General features: G+C 37.7%; 1 protein-coding gene across 3 annotated transcripts in view; it reads right to left on the bottom strand.

Annotated features, from left to right (window-relative positions):
• Positions 1-22,279, bottom strand: part of LOC127430022 (1,4-alpha-glucan-branching enzyme-like) — a 218,258-nt gene that overhangs the window by 178,410 nt on the left and 17,569 nt on the right. For all 3 annotated transcript variants that reach the window (XM_051679430.1, XM_051679428.1, XM_051679427.1), the window contains exons 2-3: positions 6,280-6,449; positions 2,829-2,944 (exon numbers count right to left, since the gene is read on the bottom strand). In XM_051679430.1, coding sequence (XP_051535390.1) covers positions 2,829-2,944; positions 6,280-6,449 — 286 coding nt within the window. The remainder of the gene's footprint in view (positions 1-2,828; positions 2,945-6,279; positions 6,450-22,279) is intronic.

Raw genomic sequence — 22,279 nt, 5'->3', positions numbered from 1 at the left:
GGATTTTGGCTAAGGAAAATGCTGAGTGGCTAGTGACCTTGGAAAACTAAAAGTATATATATATTTATATATTTAAACTCAGCAAAAAAGAAACGTCCCTTTTTCTGGACACTGTATTTTAAAGATAATTTTGTAAAAATCCAAATAACTTTACAGATCTTTATTGTAAAGGGTTTAAACAATGATTTCCATGCTTGTTCAATGAACCATAAACAATTAATGAACATGCACCTGTGGAACGGTCGTTAAGACACTAACAGCTTACAGACGGTAGGCAATTAAGTAGTAGTAGAATAAAGAAGAAGAAAGCCTTTATTATTGTCACGCATTATACATTTTTCATATATACAGTGAAATTTCTTTGTTTTCACATATCCCAGCTAAGCTGGGATCAGAGTGCAGGGTCAGCCATGATACGGCGCCCCTGGAGCAGATAGGGTCAAGGGCCTTGCTCAAGGGCCCAACAGTGGCATCTTGGCAGTGTTGGGGCTTAAACCCCTGACCTTCTGGTCAGTAACCCAGAGTCTTTAACCGCTGAGCCCCAGGTCACAGTTATAAAAACTTAGGACACTAAAGAGACCTTTCTACTGACTCTGAAAAACACCAAAAGTAAGTTACATAGTGTACCTTTAAACACAAACTTTTCACCTTGTTCCTCACACAATGCTATCTTCTCAGATCAAAACACTTTTACAGTAGCGCATGACTTTGCAAGGCAATGCATTTTAACATTTGCATTACATAACCAACTACATTTACAAGATTTTTTGTGCGCTAATAAACTATGAGCTAACGCTCAACTGAAAGAGCTTTGCACGTGCAACACAAAGGACAGGTATATGAGTAGAAGAAGAGTAGGTGAGATGACATTTAAGTTTAAAGTGTCATAGAAGCACCACAAAATAACACTTCATGTCATGTTTGCTTTTAATGATACCATACCGGTTAGGTTTAAGGTTTAGCGTAAGGAGGTAGGTTTTAATTATTTAACCTTGCAATAACCTTAAAAAAATTTCTCCTCTGTTTAGGAGTAATTTTAACCAGCTTTTAAAGCCACTCAGTGGACATTTCACTTCAGAACTGCCGCGACACATATAATGAGCATGTAATACATGTAATTTTGCAAAAATGTCGCCACAACAGTGTAATTTTCATGAGATCAGGCTTGATTACTTATGTTGATTACTTGTCTTCCAAATATGCTGAAAAAGGGTCCAAATGACATTATTTTTTGGGTGTCTCAATTTTAAGGAAAATTAGTAATAAGTAATAGGAATAAAAACAGGGTTGCACGCAAAATGTAGGACAACAAAATGTACAGTCAGCCGGTCAGCAATGCAAAATAAACCCCGCCAGTGTGATAAGGACCCCTGGTACTAAGCGGATGGGTCTTATATCACCCTGAAGGGATTGATTTTGCGATAACAACTAGCTGACTGTACATAATCTTGCTTATAACATGTCTACATACCAATTAATAAATACATTTACATGCAATATTAATTTGTTATCTAAGAAGAAAGAAATAATGAATTCTCTGGAATCAACTGAACTTTACCTCTGGTTTGCGTCACAAAATTCTGTGAAACATTCAATTGAAATTATTTTATTAGCTTGTAGTGATAGTAGCTTGAAACGAGAAGTATGAAAGATGACTTGCAATATCCAGATGACCAGATGTCTGATTTCACTTAATCCACGGATCAGAATAGAGTATTCCAGAGAGCTGTATTATAATAATAATGGATCCATATTTAATGGATTCAGTCAAGAGGTTCAAGCCCCTTTAAAAGGGACAGGCTAAAATTACCCTTTAAGAGGGGACACAGTTAATTGATGTTTTTTACAATAATTACTTTTCATGCTAGATTAAAGTTCAACAATAGTTTATTTAACATAGGGTAAATTGAATTTGTGCCTCTAATACTTTTTTAAAAAAGTAATGCGATACCACAGTATAGCATACTGTATTCGTGGAATGTGTCTTATAACAATTCAAGTTCACTCCGTTATGACACGAGACTGCTTTGTGAATAAAAAAAAAGAAAAGGACCATGCAATTCCAGCACAGTTCAAGTCAGAGTGAACCACTTTTCACAAGGAACATAATCTGGTTGACACTACTCTGCTGAGTCCAGTATGGGGGTCTGAACTGGGGTAGGGCTAGCATCTGCATTTGGTTCTTATCGTCTGTTCCCTGGCCCGAGGAGACAATAGTAACAGAGCAGGTGAGTGCACCCACTGAGTGTCACCTACCTCCATCAATCATACTTCTGCCAGCATGTATCTCGACATAATGGACAGCATGAGTGGGAAGGGTTTGACTACGTATTATAGATACAGTACTCTCCCCATACAGAAACACAGAATAGAAAACAATATTTACGCAATCACCACAGATGGGGTTGGTGGAATATGGTTCTGTGACTATGAATATGGTTCATAGGACATCGTCAAAACAAGCTAAGTTTAAAAGTGCGAAAGAGATTTGAAAGCTTTCAAAAGGACTTTTTTTAATATCTATAATTGAGTGAACAGTCCGACCGATCTCTCAGGACTGTGCTTAAATTTGTATAAAATTAAACCTCCGTCTTTTAAACCCCATGAGAGTGAAAACACAAATTAGATAGCAGTTATTAAGAACATATGCTGTTGAGGTGCAACAAATGGCTTGAAAGTCACCGTTGCTCCTGTATCTTTAACATTGCCAAACCATCCATAAAACGAAGAATATTTAAGCCATCTTGCTGGTGCAGAAGGGCTTCATAATACCTCAGGGCCTCGTTCAGACTAATGAAGTAAACACTGCAGCTAATGTGTCTGCTCACCTTCAGCATGGTGTTATGAGTGACAGCAGGTGTTCCATCCTCTTTAGGGGGGATGTGCAGCTCCCACTTCCCAAACTCCTTTTTAGTGTAGGGATGCGAAAATTTATTCCAGCCATCTATTAGAGAACCAGAAAATATATGTAATACTGATCGGTACAAACATTCATCCACAAATTGAATAAAGATATTAATATAGAATAGCCAGACATGGGCCTAACTCATGTTTATATGTTTAATAGAAACGCAATACTGATTGTTGTAATCAACAAAGTGTAATGAGTAATATTCAGCCTATAAAATATTTGACAAAATGTATATATTTTGCATGACTTAATAACTAGCATAACTACAAATATATATACAGCTGAAGTCAGAAGTTTACATACACCTTAGCCAAATACATTTTAACTCAGTTTTTCATAATTCCCGACATTTAATCGTAGAAAACATTCCCTGTCTTAGGTCAGTTAGGATCACTGCTTTATTTTAAGAATGTGAAATGTCAGAATAATAGTAGAGAGAATTATTTATTTCAGCTTTTCTTTCTTTCATCACATTCCCAGTGGGTAAGAAGTTTACATACACTTTGTTAGTATTTGGTAGCATTGCCTTTAAATTGTTTAACTTGGGTCAAAAAATGTAGGTAGCCTTCCACAAGCTTCTCACAATAAGTTGCTAGAATTTTGGTCCATTCCTCCAGACAGAACTGGTGTAACTGAGTCAGGTTTGTAGGCCTCCTTGCTTGCACACGCTTTTTCAGTTCTGCCCACAAATTTTCTATTGGATTGAGATCAGGGCTTTGTCATGGCCTCTCCAATTCCTTGACTATGTTGTCCTTAAGCCATTTTCCACAACTTTGGTGGTATGCTTGGAGTCATTGTCCATTTGGAAGACCCATTTGCGACCGAGCTTTAACTTCATGGCTGATGTCTTGAGATGTTGCTTCAATATATCCACATGATGCCATCTATTTTGTGAAGTGCACCAGTCCCTCTTGCAGCAAAGCACCCCCACAACATGATGCTTCATGGTTGGGATGGTGTTCTTCGGCTTGCAAGCCTCACCCTTTTTCCTCCAAACATAACGATTGTCATTATGGCCATTTTGTTTCAACAGACAAGAGGACATTTCTCCAAATAGTAAGATTTTTTTCCCCATGTGCACTTGCAAACTGTAGCCTGGCTTTTTTATGGCAGTTTTGGAGCAGTGGCTTCTTCCTTGCTGAGCAGCCTTTCAGGTTATGTCGATATAGGACTCGTCTTACTGTGGATATAGATCCCTGTCTTCCTGTTTCCTCCAGCATCTTTACAATGTCCTTTGCTGTTGTTCTGGGATTGATTTGCACTTTTCGCACCAAACTATGTTCATCTCTAGGAGACGGAATGCTTCTCTTTCCTGACCTGTATGATGGCTGCTTGGTCCCATGGTGTTTATACTTGCATGCTATTGTTTGTACAGATTGTGGTACCTTCAGGTGTTTGGAAATTGCTCCCAAGGATGAACCAGACTTGTAGAGGTCCACAATTTTTTTTCCTGAGGTCTTGGCTGATTTCTTTTGATTTTCCCATGATGTCAAGCAATGAGGCACTGAGTTTGAAGGTAGGCCTTAAAATACATCCACAGGTACACCTCCAATTCAGTACACATCCTATCAGAAGCTAAATGGCTAATTGTCTAAAGGCTTGACATCATTTTCTGGAATTTTCCAAGCTGCTTAAAGGCACAGTTAACTTAGTGTATGTAAACTTCTGACCCACTGGAATTGTGATATAGTCAATTAAATGTGAAATAATCTGTCTGTAAACAATTGTTGGAAAAATTACTCGTGTCATGCACAAAGTAGATGTCCTAAACAACTTGCCAAAACTATAGTTTGCTACTATGAAATTTGTGGAGTGGTTAAAAAATGTGTTTTATTAACTAAAATCTAACTGTATGTAAACTTCTGACTTCAACTGTATATATATGAAAATAATACTTTGAAAAATGTATTACTTTTTGGAAATTAATGATAAAGTTTTTTTATACTCTCATGTATTGAAAGGTGCAAAGTATTATTGCATTTTTTTTTACTTGATGGTTATACCACATGACAATTTTAAAGTTTAAATAATTTTTTGTAGAAAATGCTATAAAGGTTTTTCAAAAATGTATGAAAGAAAAATGGACACAAAGATTACATTTCTGAGAACTTGACAAGTGTTTTAGAAGATTTCTAATTTTAACACCTTAGTCATTGACAAATAAGGTTGACCCACAAGTATTAGACAAAAAAAAAAAACATTGACAACACCATCCCCCTTGATTTTTTTTATTTTTTTTTTTTTTACACTGGTTATGTGCACCAAGTGCTGAGGTCTACGTGCGCAGCTTTGTATTATGATTCTATCAATAATAAGTTACTTAACTAATAGACTACATAGAATGCATTAAGATTTTCTGTGGAAGGCTTTCATATGTCTTGTGCTACATGATCAGGTGTTTATAAGGTTCCAAATGTGAAATAACTTTAAATGAAAAATTTCATTTAAAATTACTGAGTATATTTAAGTACCACATACATCAGATTTGTAAGTAAAAGTTACTGTATTAACTGAGTAAATGTAAGTTAAATTTACCCCCTCGTTTAATCAATATTTTGTCATGAAGTAGATTAATTTTAGATTTAGATTTAATTCTTAATTTTATACCATTAAAATGTACTTATAAAAACTATTTGCAAAAACGAGTAAAATAAAATTAAAGTAAAAAAAAATAAAATAATAATAATAATAATAAATAACAAATCTTACTAGTAATTTTTTAGTGCAGAATGTACTGGTCACTCTTTCTCATTTAATGGGATTTTTATGGGAAATTAAATTCCCATTAAAACTGTGCAAAATATCTGATTTGCCCTTGCATCTTTCTCTATTATTCAGCATTTCTCAGATTAAGCAAAATTTTTTTCAAAACACTTCGTCAGGAAAGAAGTTCAATTTGGAAAATGTGTGACTCAAGATCCTCGTGTTCTGTTCCTTTCTGTTGTGCTCCATCTGTTTGAACAGCCCTGGGCTTATAATCTGAGCCACCTCACCACTGAGTTCAGCCGAACAGCACTGCTATCTGGGAAAATCACTACCGTACATACAACTGTAATGAATGAAAAACACTGTTGTATTGCCATTATTATTAAGCTTGTGTCTGGGGTAGTACCAATAACACAATGTTAACATAGAACTGTCTATTGTGAATTAGATTTACAATATTTACTGTATTGTAATTAAAAAATCTGCTGACTTTAAAAATTGGATTGAATTTGAATTTTAGTCATATTTAAGGTAAAAAATGTAATTTAGTTTTGTCAGCCCAGTTGACAACACTATGTACCATCTGGAATATTATACTGAATATATATACTGAAATTGCCCTATCATCTGAAATGAAAAAAAATATTTTTAAAAAGACGCACTGAAGTCTCCAGTGAGAAACAAGGCTTCAGCGGCCGGCGCCCACTCCTTGAAAACAAGACTGTTGTCCGTCATTCGCTGTACGCCGTAACTCTCATAGCTTCTTGTGAACTGATCAAAGCCTCCCTCGGCCTCCTCGAGGAGTGCGAGCTGCTTCTCAAATAGCCCATACCTTCAAAAACAAAGAGCAGAGGGAAAACATCTTCTAGGAATAGTATATAATGAAAGCAATGAGAACTGGACCTTTCAATCTCCAAAATGTAAAACAAAACAAAAAACACCACAAAGCACATAAGAGTAATACCAGTTACATACCAGTAAATCATATTAAAATTAACATGGGTTATGTATCTGCTTATTAGCCATAGTCTCATATGCATTGTACCATAAACATGCTAAGGGCAAAATACACAATATGTTCCAATACACAGAAAACATGATCTAAGAGAAAAATGGTTCTTAAACCAATTTACTTGGTGTAAACTGAATAATTTACTAAGTGAATATTTTATGCTATTATATATGGCTCCAATTGAACACCCCTTGGCATAAGAACCATATTTATCCTTGGTAATGTCTCTGAAGTCTCAAAGTAGAGTTTGGAATTTGAAAACAGCTGGCCTCTCATGTATATTGATGGAAGATCCAATGATCTGGCATCTTCTACATACTAGGCCTCTGTATTGCATAACCCAGAGATACCTAATACCTATACTGTACATGCATCCTGTGCTTTAACTTCAATAATGTTTTTCATATAATCCACCCTCTTGAACAAAAAAATATGGGCATCAATCCAGACAAGGTCTACTGGCTATTTGATTTTTCAGCAAGTCAGATCAAGTTCACCTCCCACCTTCTGGCCATCAACAAAGGTGTGCTACAAGGCTCTGTACTCGGCCCACTTCAATTCTCCTTATTCAAAAACAGCTTCATATCACAGCACCATTCTTCAAAATCCTGAAAATTAGTGATAGGCTGATACAGTGGCCCCAAAATGCATTTGGACAATTTTGCACACCTAAGTCACACTTAAATATGAATTGCATTTAATTAGATAACAAAATATCAAAGTAAGTGGAATCAGCAAACAAACAATGCTGGGCTTTATCTCAGAACTAACTACACTTTCCTGAGCCATTTTTGCAATTGAAACAAATTGCCTCAAGGTGATTTTTAGTGGATGTATGAAATTAAGTTCTCAAGATCTCACAGTTGTGCTAAACTACACCTGTGGTTACTTTGGTAGGACATTATAAACTTGTACTACAGAGTTTGACAACCAGAAGTGTAAAAAAAATAATAATAACTTTTTATCCTAATTTTGAACAATATACAGTCTGTATTGTTTTATTATAATAATAATAATAATAATAACAACAACAACAACATATTTGCCACTTGGTTTGATATTTTCTTTTAATATTTGCCAAGACACAATATTTTTAATGTGGCTTAAATGTCCAAATTATTTTTGGGGCAAGTGTCAGTCAGGCCAAATATTCAACCATTTTGTGGCCATTACGAGATTACAGGCATTATTCATGCTGTAGGGCTTTACTGGTTGTTTAGATCAGTATTACTATCAGAAATAATTAATAATTATTTCTGTAGTTATTAATCAATATTTAAATTAATTAATTGGATCTAACTCATTAAAACCTCATATGGGACTCCAGTAAATGTAGTGTGCTACGTTTAGGAGCAAGTTTGGTTATTAGCAATAATTAATAATTATCAAAGATAATTATTAATTATTAAAATCAATAGAACATTGATGAGAATCAATGTTAGCTTTTTTAATCCTTTAAATCAACAGTTATCAAAGATAATCGTTAATTGTTAACGTCGATGAAACATTAATTAAAATTAACACTAGCTTATTGATCATTCAAATTCAATCAAAGATAATTATCAATTATCAAAAATCAATAGAATATTAATAAGGATTAACATTGACGGGGCACCACCCTGAAATCAGGGACTAATAACCAAATAGTAAAACAGTCTCAATATTAGATTGTTTTCTTAGGAAAATCGACATCCGAAGAATATCGATTTTCGGGAAAAAAACAATGAATGAAGGTTTGAATCCGAGCACTGACATGCCGTCAGCACGACACAGGCGTATGCAAAACAAACCAAAACACTTCTCTTTGTAATATAAACGAAGTTTATTTATGCAGTAATATCAATTAATAATTAATACAATGCAGTCAATAAACTTCCGACTTACAACTACAAACTAAACAGTGATATGATTAGATATGGAAATAAAATAATCCTATAACACATAAGGTGTGTGTGTGACAGTGTGTGTGTGTGTGTGTCAGTGTGGTTAGTGAGAGAGAGAGAGAGAGAGAGAGATGATTAAGTGACAGCCCGAAAGCTGATTTCGCGATAGCTGCAGATAAAACAGCCGTGTTCATCACTCAGAGACGCGGTTTTACGAGCGGGGCTCGTAAAAGTCTCTTGTTATTTGACTCTTTAATGGATGAACTCAGTTGCTGTCTCACCCGCGATGGCGAAAATGCACAACAGTCCAATTTGGTTGGACCACAATACAGCAAAACAAATTCATGATAATTAATACCCTGAGTATTAATAATGAGCGGACATGGCGGTCCGTAAACTGTGCAAGCAAAAACCTTGAAACACAAGAATAACATGCTATAATATTCTATCTCTGCCCAGACGTAAACCTCTTACTTGAATCGCATGAGGACACAGGTAGAATGTGTTTTCCTCCGTCCTTTAACTTTGACCCGGTTCCTTGAGGCTCGTGTGATGACGAGAGGTCGTTTCCTCGCGCTGTCGGCGGGCGGTACGGCTGTTGATTGTCGGCGGCCGGTACGGCTGCTGATTCTCAGAGGGCGGTATGGCTGTTGATTCTCGGCGGGCTGGCGGAGAACTCAGAAATGTCGACTTGACTGAAGATGGAAGAGAAATCTTTAATCTCTTCACTTCTGTAGGCCAACGGATGAAGATGCGAATTGCTCGGCGGTCTCCTTCGGATCCGTTAGAGTGTTCGGTTGAACACAGAGTAATCTCAACTCGTCCAGCGAGATGGAGATTGTATGGCCACAGTTTCAAGTCGGACATTACTTCCTTAAGCCACGAGGTTGCACCGGAGAGCAGCAAAAAGCTACGTCTGTATTCGGTGAACTAAGTCGCTGGAAGCAACTTTGGAAGCATTTCAGAAATATTTGAAGTCCTGATGATGTCATGTTTGAGGGATGTTCTGTGGTGTGCCTCATCCAATAGGAGTTGAGAGCTCGATCCTTTAGAGGGCAAGGCTTCACGGATCTGTAGTCTGTTTTGGACTCCCTTTGTTTGATTTTGGCACGATTTTTATCAGTAAAATTTACGACTTAGAAGAAGGGGGCTTGAGGAATGTTTTTTATGACTGTTAGGCCTGCCTTTGTCTTCTATCTGAATACATGAGGCCCAACAATGCTCGCTTGTTCATTTAACAGAAGTGATAGTTCCCTGATTGTGTCAGTTTTAAAATCTTCCAACAGCATTATCAATGGATGCAATTTAGCATTTTGATGCATCTCATTTTGGTATAATGAAATTGTATTATGCATATTGCATCATAATATCGGTCAACTGCAACCCTGCACTCCAGATATCAGTATCAACATCAGCTTCTGAAAAAACAATCTACTGAAAATATCCAGAAGGCACCACAACAATCACTAATTTACAAAGCAGCATATGTCAGCTAAAAGTGGATAGTCACCACTTTTTTGAGGTCACAACGGTATCAGTCACAGGCCTCTATCAATTTGGTCTCCATCACTGGCCATCATAGCATGCCAAAACAGACTATTTACAATTCCTAGGCCCTTACATACAATCGCAATGCCCATATGTTTTGCTCTAAAATGGCACATCAACACATACACAAACACGTCAGAGATTATCTTACAGACAATCAAGGAAGTTTGGAGTCGGTTAACACCTCCTTGTTCGATTCTGCACAGCCACTACAGAAATCGATGTCTCTGTGTGTATTGAGGACATGCAAACAAGGAAAAACCTGGAACAAGAAAATAACACAGATCACGGACTTCCAACACTGCATTGACCAGTCTATAGTTTTGCATAGTACACCATGCTTAAATCGTATTGATGTCTATATGATGTACTGTCTCTCCTCATACTGTATATATAATCTGTATTGTAATTTGTGTAAGACCTGTAATTACATTCTGTATGTCACTGTCATTTATATGTTGAAAAGCTGTACCTACAACAATTTCCACCCAGTCTGATTATATGGCATTAAAGACGCTATTCTATTGTATTCTATTCTGTTGGAAGGCTTTTTGACAATGAAAAAGTGTCACATCATTTTTAGTGAAACGTCAACCGAAAATGGCCGTGACTTTCAAGAGCACAAAGGAAAAGTTCTGCCTTAATAAACACAGTTTAAAACAGACGCACATCAGATAGAATAAAAAATGAAATAAAAACAATTCTCAATGTCTTCTGAGCACCAGGGACAAGGATTGTGTATAGTGTTCCAGGCAGACAGTCATTTTCTTGAGTTTATACTTGTTTATTTCTAAACAATCAATACTGCTCTTCCATGGCTGTACATTAAAAGTGACTTAACATCTGCTTTTGAAACTTAAATGCTCACCACACACTTAAAAAGACCTTATGGCTAATTCTTATACTTCAAAACAATCAATAGCACTTAAGATCCCCATTGCCACCTGCTGTTTATTGGATTCCCTGGTAGGATGCCGTCTTTCCTAGAATTGAATGCAGAATCTAAACAGTTAAGCTCCCAGCGGTCTGTATAACGCCTTAAGAGGAGTTCACAAATGCAGCAACTTGACCTCCAGTCGCTTTGTATCTGCATTCTTATTCAATGGGATTTGGCGATTTCCAGCTATATGAGTGGCTTTGTTCAGACAGACAGTAAAAATCTTTTTAAAAATGTTGGTGTATCTAACTCAGATCCATTTAGTTGTTTATGAATGACAAAAAACAAAACAAAAAACATGAAATTCGATGTTTGCAAACGTGAGCCAAAATCTTTTGGAATGCATCTCAGTCTGAATGATCAGAACAGATTTTAAGAAGTATCTTTGTCATTCGGGATGCAACGCACATATAAAATTATTCAAAGTGTGCATTACTGTCTACGACTGTGTCCAAATACACTCATTTTCAGCAGCTACTCTCTGTTGTGCTGAAGAAAGTCTCTTGGCATTGATAAATGTACAATATTTCTAACAAACTGATTTTATGTGCAGTGAAGATCTGCAACAACTAAATCGATAAAATCGATTATAATCAGTAATGGAAATCATTGACATGAATTTCATTATCAATTAGTTGGATATATGCCATGAGCACGGAGAAGCTCTGTCAGTGCCGTCACTTTACAGCATGGTGAAAAATTTGCTGCATGATGAAACTCGTTTGAAAAACGACGGAGACAAGCTGAAGCAGAAAAAACCCAACCCAAGTTGTCCAGCGCACGAGAGCACTTTATAAACACCTCAAAGAAGATCATAATAAGCATACAGTTTAATGTGGAGTGCAGGAGCGGACTGGCCATGGGGAGAATCGGGACTTTTCCTGAAGGGCCATCAGCGAAACGGGGCCATCAGCAAAACGGGGCCGAATGGGCTGCGATAAGCTGAAATGGGCTGCTGTGTTATACAGAACGGGCCACAAAATGGCGCCATGATATGCCGAAGGGGGCAGCAATATGCAGAAAAGGACAGCGACACAACCCCCCAACCAACAACTTTTGTGCCAGATTTCCCTACCCCCACCGTGGCCAGTTTCTATGTAAAATCCAGGGCGATTTCTCTCCCCAGTCCACCCCTGGTGGAGTGGGTGCTGCATCAGGTGTGATTGATTGTGCCGTTTGATGCACTTAAGAGCTGTTTATCTCCAGCACATGACTTACATTTTACTGATATTTTCCGTTTTATAATGTATACATGTTATAAATACAAAATCAGGTGCGTATTTCCACGTATTTCACAAAACTGTTTGTTTTTACCATATGCGAGTCTCTGAGCAAGCGAGCGCACACATCTGCGTCAATCAAACCGATCGCAATGGAGAAAGGGAGCGAAAATCACTGATTAAACTTGTGCGACATCATACTGCGATTTCAGTTTCAATGTAATCAACTGTGCAGCTTTCATTGATGTCTCGCACTGATGTCTCAGAGATCAAAGTGTGCAGTTTAAAGTGTTTTAGAACATTTCTCATCATGTGAGCGCATGTAATACAATGAGCACCGGGATGAGACTTTTCAGCGTGATAGTGAATATGCACTGTTTACAGATGATTGTACTGTATTAAACTGTATATCAGAACTCTCACAGAACAAGCTGCTGGATGACAATCAGCCAGGCTTCAAAAGTGGACACTCCACCAAGACTGCCCTGCTGTCTGTCACTGAGTCGCTGAGATGGGCGAAAGCTGAATCCAGATCATCGGTCCTGATTCTGCTGGACCTTTCTGCAGCCTTTGACACAGTCAACCATCAGATCTTACTCTCTACCCTCTCCTCGCTGGGCATCACAGGAACTGTGCTTGACTTGTTTAATTCCTATCTCTCAGGTAGGTCCTACAAGGTAGCCTGGAGAGGTGAGGTATCCAAGCCACATCAGCTACTTACTGGGGTACCTCAGGGATCAGTGCTTGGGCCACTTCTCTTCTCTATATACACAATATCACTGGGACCCATCATTCAGGCACAAGGTTTCTCTTACCACTGCTACGCTGATGACACGCAACTCTACTTGTCTTTCCAGCCCAACGACACCACAGTGACTGCTCGAATTTCTGCCTGCCTGGCAGACATCTCGGACTGGATGAAGGAGCACCACCTGCAACTCAACCCAGCCAAGACTGAACTCCTTGTCTTTCCAGCCAACGCTGCTGTTGAAAAAAACATCACCGTGCAGCTGGGTGCAACTACAGTAACGCCTTCCAAATCAGTCAGAAATCTAGGGGTAACCATCGACAACAGACTAAATTTCACAGACCACATCTCAAAGACTGCAAGATCATGTAGATTTACACTCTACAATATCAGGAAGATAAGACCCTTCTTCTCTGAACATGCCACACAACTGCTTGTCCAGTCACTTGTCATAACTAGACTGGACTACTGTAACGCTCTCATTGCAGGCCTCTCTGCATGTGCAATTAGACCCCTGCAAATGATCCAGAATGCAGCAGCACGTCTGGTCTTTAATGAACCAAAGAAAGCACGTTACACCACTCCTTGTATCTCTCCACTGGCTGCCGGTTGATGCACGTATCAAATTCAAGGCTCTGATGCTGGCATACAGAACAGTCACTGGGTCTGCTCCAGCTCCAACAGACCTAAAATCATTTATGTAGAGCTACGCGCCCACTAGAAGCCTGCGGTCGGCTAAGGAATGTCGCCTTGTTGTACCAACACAAAGAGGGACCAAAACACTTTCCCGGACTTTCAGCTTCATCATGCCACGTTGGTGGAACGACCTTCCCAACTCCATCCGTGAAGCTGACTCACTCTCTGTCTTCAAAAAATGACTAAAAACACATCTGTTCCATGAGCACTTAACCAGTCATTTAAAAAAATTAATTAATTAATTCCTGTTGCACTTTATTCTGTTTTGAATACTATTATGATGCTAGTGATACTTTGTAATACAGCACTTTTCATACCACTGTCTCCTTAAGATGATTCGCTTATGTTTTCCTCTTTTGTAAGTCGCTTTGGATAAAAGCGTCTGCCAAATGAATAAATATAAATGTAAAATGTATATAATGCTGAATATAATGTATAATAATGCTAAAGGTCCTGATATTTGATAGACCTCCTGATAATGCCAATTGTAATGTCTGATTTCACCAGTAAATTTATACTATGGCAAACATTATTTTACCTGATAAACATACACATAGTTTTGAAAAGAATAGTTTAGAAAAATGTAATCAGCAACAATACTATTTTAAATATTTAAAATATAATATTAAATATTAAAAATAATTTAAAATACTTTCAAATGTATGTAATCAGTGACATTGTACAAGCATATGTATCTAACATACAGTGCATCCGGAAAGTATTCACAGCGCTTCACTTTTTCCACATTTTGTTATGTTACAGCCTTATTCCAAAATGGATTAAAATAATTATTTTCCTCAATTCTACAAACAATACCCCATAATGACAGCGTGAAAGAAGTTTGTTTGAAATCTTTGCAAATGTATAAAAAAAAAATAAAATAAAAAAAATAAAAAAAATCACATGTACATAAGTATTCACAGCCTTTGCTCAATACTTTGTTGAAGCACCTTTGGCACCAATTACAGCCAAGTCTTTTTGAGTATGATGCTACAAGCTTGGCACACCTATTTTTGGGCAGTTTCTCCCATTCTTCTTAGCAGGACCTCTCAAGCTCCATCAGGTTGGATGGGGAGCGTCAGTGCACAGCCATTTTCAGATCTCTCCAGAGATGTTCAATCGGGTTCAAGTCTGGGCTCTGGCTGGGCCATTCAAGGACATTCACATAGTTGTCCCGGAGCCACTCCTTTGTTATCTTGGCTGTGTGCTTAGGGTTGTTGTCCTGTTGGAAGATGAACCTTCACCCCAGTCTGAGTTCCAGAGCGCTCTGGAGCAGGTTTTCATCAAGTATGTCTCTGTACATTGCTGCATTCATCTTTCTCTCGATCCTGACTAGTCTCCCAGTTCCTGCCGCTGAAAAACATCCCCACCGCATGATGCTGCCACCACCATGCTTCACTGTAGGGATGGTATTGGCCAGGTGATGAGCGGTGCCTGGTTTCCTCCAGACATGACGCCTGCCATTCAGGCCAAAGAGTTCAATCTTTGTTTCTCATGGTCTGAGAGTCCTTCAGGTGCCTTTTGGCAAACTCCAGGCGGGCTGTCATGTGCCTTTTACTGAGGAGTGGCTTCCGTCTGGCCACTCTACCATACAGGCCTGATTGGTGGAGTGCTGCAGAGATGGTTGTTCTTCTGGAAGGTTCTCCTCTCTCCACAGAGGAAAGCTGGAGCTCTGTCAGAGTGACTTCAGGTTCTTGGTCCTGGTGGTTCCAAACTTCTTCCATTTATGGATGATGGAGGCCACTGTGCTCATTGGGACCTTCAATGCTGCAGAAATTCTTCTGTACCCTTCCCCAGATCTGTGCCTCAATACAATCCTGTCTCGGAGGTCTACAGACAATTCCTTGGACTTCATGGCTTGGTTTGTGCTCTGATATGCACTGTTAACTGTGGGACCTTATATAGACAGGTGTGCGCCTTCCAAATCATGTCCAATCTACTGAATTTACCACAGGTGGACTCCAATCAAGCTGTAGAAACATCTCAAGGATGATCAGTGGAAACAGGATGCACCTGAGCTCAATTTTGAGTGTCATGGCAAAGGCTGTGAATACTTATGTACATGTGATTTTATTTTTATTTTTTTTTATTTTAATAAATTTGCAAAGATTTCAAACAAACTTCTTTCATGTTGTCATTATGGGGTATGGTTTGTAGAATTTTGAGGGAAATAATGAATTTAATCCATTTTGGAATAAGCCTGTAACATAACAAAATGTGGAAAAAGTGAAGCGCTGTGAATATTTTCCGGATGCACTGTAATAATGTATTTTTCAGCTGGGCAGAATAATGATTATTTCTATTCTGGTGTCATCATTGCCCTCTTCTGAGCTGATTTTTTTTGTCCCACTCCATCCTGATGGATCATTTTACTCTTTAATGACAGTACTTTTTGTTCTACAAAGTTTTACAAATAATGAAAGGAACTGTTTTGCACATGTACCGAAAGTAATAATAATAATAATAATAAATTCAAACTTAACTTTTCTTGATTCAGGCATTATTCAAAGTTTTGTGAGAGTATAGAATCACAAATTCAGTAATGTAAATCGAAACAAATCCTTAAGCCATTTATCATTTCTGCTTTTAAAAAAATCGTTTTAATAAAATACAGGAAATTGATTTTATTTTTTATCCAATTAATTGATTAATTGAAGAAATAATTGAAGATTAATCGATTATCAAAATAATTGTTAGCTGCAGCCCTAATGCAGTGTGAACAAAGCCCAAGAACACCTAGAAACCAACAGCACAGGGGCGTGTGAACGCCCCTAAAATCCACTACTGGACATGTTGATGGGTTGAAAAGGAGGCAAAAGCTCTTGGGTGATGCCCATGGATAAAAAGGGCAAGCTAGTCCATTCTGAATAAAAGTCAAAGTCTGACTGAATCCTCATCAACATGAACTTCAAGCCTGAAGAGCTGGTATGTCTGGCATAGTCTAGCAAAAGCCTTTGGGCTTGCCCATTTAGGACTAAGTTCCAGGCGTTGTCCAAAATTCAAAACAAAGTGACTTTTGGCATTTCAGAAATTTTAACATAAATGTTGAGGTTGTCTTAAGTATTTAATAGAAGTACTTATTTGCTTTGGGTGGCTGAATGGACTCGCTTTTTGATGCTACCCCAAGGGATGTGTAAAACTACATGTTTAGTCTCTTTAAACTTCAGCATGTAACTCATCTCACCATTTGTGCTATGGACAGAAATAATACCTCAAATCAAGCAGCTTGTTGATAAGAGGTGTGCTATAACTTTTCTAAGTGATCAGACTTACAAAGTGATAAGACAATGTCAAAATATTCCAAGAAACTTTCCTAAGACCAAATAGTCGAAGGGTTAGACAAGGGTTAAAGGCAAGACGCATTTCTTTGAAATAAATCGAAACTAAGCAAAACCCTTCAATAGGGTAACTGACAAATAATCAAAAAATGGACTAAATAATTAAACAGTGATTTATGGATTATGCTCAAGAACGGGATTTTTCACACCAGGTGATTCGAAGTCCGACAGTAATCGAATTGACATTTATTACTGAAGGCTGTCAATTTGATACAAAAGAGTTGCTTAAATTGCTGTAGCGGTGGTGCTTTGAAGGTGAATTTAGAGACGCAAAGTCTTAGAGAGTGTTTTCTTGTGCTGACTGTTAGAGCAACATGATCACACAAGAAGTCGGCATTTTGTTCCGGTACCTTAGAACCGGCATCTCCTATCAAACATTTTTGCATCTGCTTCAGCATGTTTACCTTCCCTTGTGGCGCGAGGGAGACCCGGGTTTGGATCCCACGTTGAAACGAGGAAGTAATCATGTTCGCATAATCAGTGATGAGCGCGATACAGAAGTTGCATTTTTCCCTCTAGCATTGCATTTTTACTCCACTGATGGTAAAGTTAAGTTTTCGGATTTGGGGGAACAGTTTATAAAATATACTCTTCACTGTATTACAGCCTGTACTGCTGAAAACAACTCGCTTTTGGCACCCCTCCGTGGACATTACACCCGGAAAATGTAGTTCACACGTGCCCATACACCCAACAACACTTACTGTTTTGGCCACTGGGGGCAGTGTTTCGCATTTCAGTAAGCACTGAACAATTTCAGCTAAAGTCAACCTACTGTTTCCAATTTCACTGTGAGATCAATCTGGTTAGAGGCCGTTCGCACCAAACACATTTTTGTGTCTGTCAGTTTTTTTTTTTTTATGTTTTTCTATGTTAACATGCACTAGACGGATGTGTTTAACCACTTCACTGTGCCTAGCTGTTTTTTCAGTGTTGTCCTGACCAATCTCTAACTACTCCAGCAAGGTATCTCAAGTAAGCGAAATTATGAGGTTTTTATTTCCTCCCCCCACGATCTCAAACTCCTTTATCTGAGACCACACCAATATGTCTATTAGTCTCATTATTTTTGTGTTCTTTAACTGAACCATGTTGACAGCATTCCTGAAAAGTGTTTTACACTAAACTGGTATCATTATTCAACTTTACAGCATTGTGCCATAAAATTTTCCAGGACGCCTGAAAGGCAAACACAAAAGCAAGTCACCTGACAGCTATTTAAAAGGATATTAATCTGCCCCCCACCCCATGCTCCATCATTGCCATTATAAGAAATCAGTGTTTAAGGAGTGAATGGGGGGCTGGCAAACTGCCGCACCGTAAGCCAGTGATATTCTCTGCATGTCTGCAGGCTTGTGTCCCAGATGATTAGAGTCTAGAGGAGAGATCAGAAAATGCATCTCAATCAGTCGGTCAAGGTGACTTCACATGAAGCTGATTTTCAACATGGTCATTACCACAACCTGAACCTCAGTGAAATCAGAATTTTGGCAAACCTGCTTATTAGTAATAATGAGTGCCAATTACTTGACTATTCATGTCCTTTCTAAGAACATTCACAATGTTGAGTGGACGTTTCCTTGGTTCTCCCATTCTAGAAAAGAATCCTTAGTTCATGGAAATCATTTAAAATTAATATATCTAGCACTTTCAGGCTTTTATTCACAAACAAAATTACTTTTACAGGTTTGCATAATCTAAAACCTATAACTGACCACTACTACTAGTGGACACCAGAGGACACCATCCTCTGAAAAAAAAAAAAAAAGAAAATTGCCATTCCCATGAATGGCAGGCACAACCCAATACAAACCAGGCTCATAGAAAACCTTTTTAAAACCTTACATTTTAGCAAAATTATTTTTATGTGGCTGTGGATTTTGATGTAGATGTAACTTTGGATCTTTTGGACTGTCTGTAGTTACGCCACTGCACATATCGCGGCACCTTCCTGGTGAAATTAACACTAATTCTCTTTACGAGAAGAAGGGCAGATTATCAATTCATTAACATTGTGGTCTTGGTCGTTTCTCACCTCCACATTAGCAGTTTGCTACAAGGCACAGTGTTTAATTTTATTAACTGTTCATTCAAACATGAATTTTTATCCCAAATCTGTCCAATAGTCTACATTCCATTCTGCACATTCAGCATTTTATAGTTAATTCCACTTTTATCACTGGATTCCATGATTCTGTCCGTGTCTTCCACATAACGGAAATCATAGGGCCCCGATCAACCTTGAAGGAATATTCTGGGTTCAGTACAAGTTAAGCTCAATCGACAGCATGTGTGGCATAATACTGGTTACCACAAAAAAATTATTTTGATTCGTCCCTCCTTTTCTTTATATAAAAAAAAAAAAAAAAAAAAAAAAAGCAAATATCTTAGTTCTAGTAAGGCACTTAGAATGGAAGTGAATGGGGGGGCCAATTTTTTAAAATTAAAATACTCACTGTTTCAAAAGTATAGCCACAAGACATAAACAATGTATGTGTAAACATGATTTTAATGTGATAAAATCGCTCACTAACCTTTTCTGTGTAAAGTTATAGCCAATTTTACAATTTGCTCTGACAATGTAAAGTCAACTAACTCTAAAACCTGTTTTGAGGTTCAACTGTAAAAATTACAATTTAAACAACTTTATAGTTCAAATAAGACACATTTTAACAGAAGAATTATGCAATTGCTTTTATAGAATTATAAGCTTTACATTTCTGTGTTTAAACCCTCCAAAAATAGTTTTTTTGTTTTTAAAAGAAAAGGAGGGACGAGTCGAAATACATTTTTGTGGTAATCAGCATTATGCCACAAATACTGTTGATTGAACTTAACTTGTACTTAACCCGGAACATTCCATTAACAACCTTATCTGTTTGGTGGGAGGAAAAATTAACTCATAATGAAAAATAAAAACATTATGCTAAAGTAATTTTAGCACAGAAATAAAATATCATAAAAGAAAATATAATGGGAAGAAAATGTAGGTGTGCCCGTGAATAAAACACACTGTCATGATGCTAGGGTATTGCTTGTGGTTGCCAAGGGTTGCTATGATGTTCCGAATTGTTTTTAGGGCATTGCTAAGAGGTTGCAGGGGTGTTCTAAGTGGTTTCTTATGGTCCAAGTCAAATGAGCACATCACTATGTCTCTATGAAATTTTGGTCCCTAGATATGACTCGGGTTCCTCCTCCATTGTAAATCTATGAGATTTGTATGCTTGTTTATTGTCCGCCAGGAATAAATTGTAAGTGTGAAAAGTACTAGCACTCCTTGCCGCCACGTTGTTGTTGTTGGCCTGACTCTTACATGATTTCTCAATGTCTCCAAGATATGCTAGTGCCTAAATATGGATGGGGCCCCCAAGGGCCTCTGTACACTGCCAAGTAAAAACAAGCCCACCTCCAGGTCTCTATAATTTTCTAGCACCTGGATCTGAACAAGTTTATTGGATATTTTGCCCATTTTCTCATTTGCCAGGTGAGTCCTCACTTTGAAAAGCAACAACATAGCTCTCCTAAACAAGCCAAAAGATTTGAGGTATCATTCATGTCCAAAGCACAAGCGGTGCAGGACAAGTTACATGCCACCGTTCAATACTTACGATTAGAATTTGAAAAATCCCTGACTCTTTGTATCAGTAATATTAATACTGATGCTTGCCTTAGCAAGAATGCTCAGAAGGTCAAACGTATTCACAGCTGTGATCCCATGCTGCTGCATCTCTCAAGCAACTCTGGATTAAGTGCTTGTTCAAAGGCTTAACCCAGTACTAGACCAATGTGCCAGAGCCCCATGATTTGGACTCAAACCAAAAACATCCTGGTTAACTGACCTGGAGCCCTGACACGGTGTGCTACTGCCATATTTACTGGAGAGTGTGTAAACCTAATTATTCCCACTGTCCTCATTGTTTTATTTTTTCTTGTTCTAAAATATGTACAGTTGGTTAAGTAACAGTACTTGCCCATTGGCATGGAAGAAATTTCCTCAATGCTGCTCACACCGCTACAGAGCTGTCGCTTTGGGGTGTGTCTGAAACATGTACAGCAAGTGTGTATTGTCTATATTTTCTTTCAGTATACAACAGTACACACCTTCAGTAAATCATAACATATTATGCACAATTACAGTTGGAAAGATGCAAACTTCATTCCGAATGCCCAAGAATATTATAGGTGTTGATTTATAACACTTTTGTTTTTCCAGCCACTGTATTGCCACAATGAAAGCATGCAATCTTAAAGGAATATTCCAGGTTCAATAAAAGTTAAGCTCAAATCAACAGCATTTGTGGCTCAATGCTGATCGATTTATGATCAGAGTTTATAATCAGTCCCATTTTCTGAATGAGGAATTTAGTCTTTTGCCTTCTGGGTGACGATATAAAATCCCAATTAGTAGGTCGAATCGTTTTAGGAACTCTTTTGTGCCTGCTTCAATTAGACTTTTAAATAAGACTACTTGAGACTTACATTTTCATGGTTTTATTTAGTATATTTTGTTGTATTAGGATATTGTTGCTATCTAATATTTGTGAGTATCTTCAAGTTTTGGCTGTGGTGAATGTAGTCCAAAACATATTTCCCTTATTCGACAATGAAGTATACTCAACAATGTTGATTACCACAAAAATGTATTTAAACTAGTCTTTAAAAAGCAAGAATCAAGGTTACAGTGAGGCCTTTACAATGGAAGTGAATATGGCAGATTTTTGGAGGGTTTAAAAGGCAGAAATGTGAAGCTTATAATTTTATAAAAGCACTTGCATTCATTCTTCTGTTAAAACTCATGTATTATTTGAGCTGTAAAGTTGTTCAATTTGACATTTTTACATTCATTTTAGGGTTTGTTGACATTACATCACCATGACAACAAAGTTGTAAAGTTTGCTATAACTTTACACAGACGCGGTTAGTAAGTGATTTAATCTCACTAAAATCATGTTTACAAGCATATTGTTTATGTCTTGTGGCTATAATTCTGAAAAAGTGAGTATTTTAACGAAAATAAATTGGCCCCATTCACATCCATTGTAAGTGCCTCACTATAACCTAGATTTATGTAAAGGAAAGGAGGGATGAGTCATAACGCATTCGTTCCAAAAATTTGCATGCCCAATGTGCCGAATTCAGGACAAGTGCCACCATGAGGCAAATGCTTATGCCCCTAAAATTCAGGGACGCTGTGCCTTTGACATCACATCTCTCTTCATCTACATCTACTGAGATACTACATTTGCCAAGAAGAGAAAGGATGCTGTTTTGGTCTCAGTA

Source organism: Myxocyprinus asiaticus, chromosome 39 (assembly GCF_019703515.2).
Source record: "Myxocyprinus asiaticus isolate MX2 ecotype Aquarium Trade chromosome 39, UBuf_Myxa_2, whole genome shotgun sequence".
NCBI lineage: Eukaryota > Metazoa > Chordata > Actinopteri > Cypriniformes > Catostomidae > Myxocyprinus > Myxocyprinus asiaticus.
The sequence above is the reverse complement of the archived record's forward strand: the minus strand, read 5'-3'. Positions and strand labels throughout refer to the sequence as shown.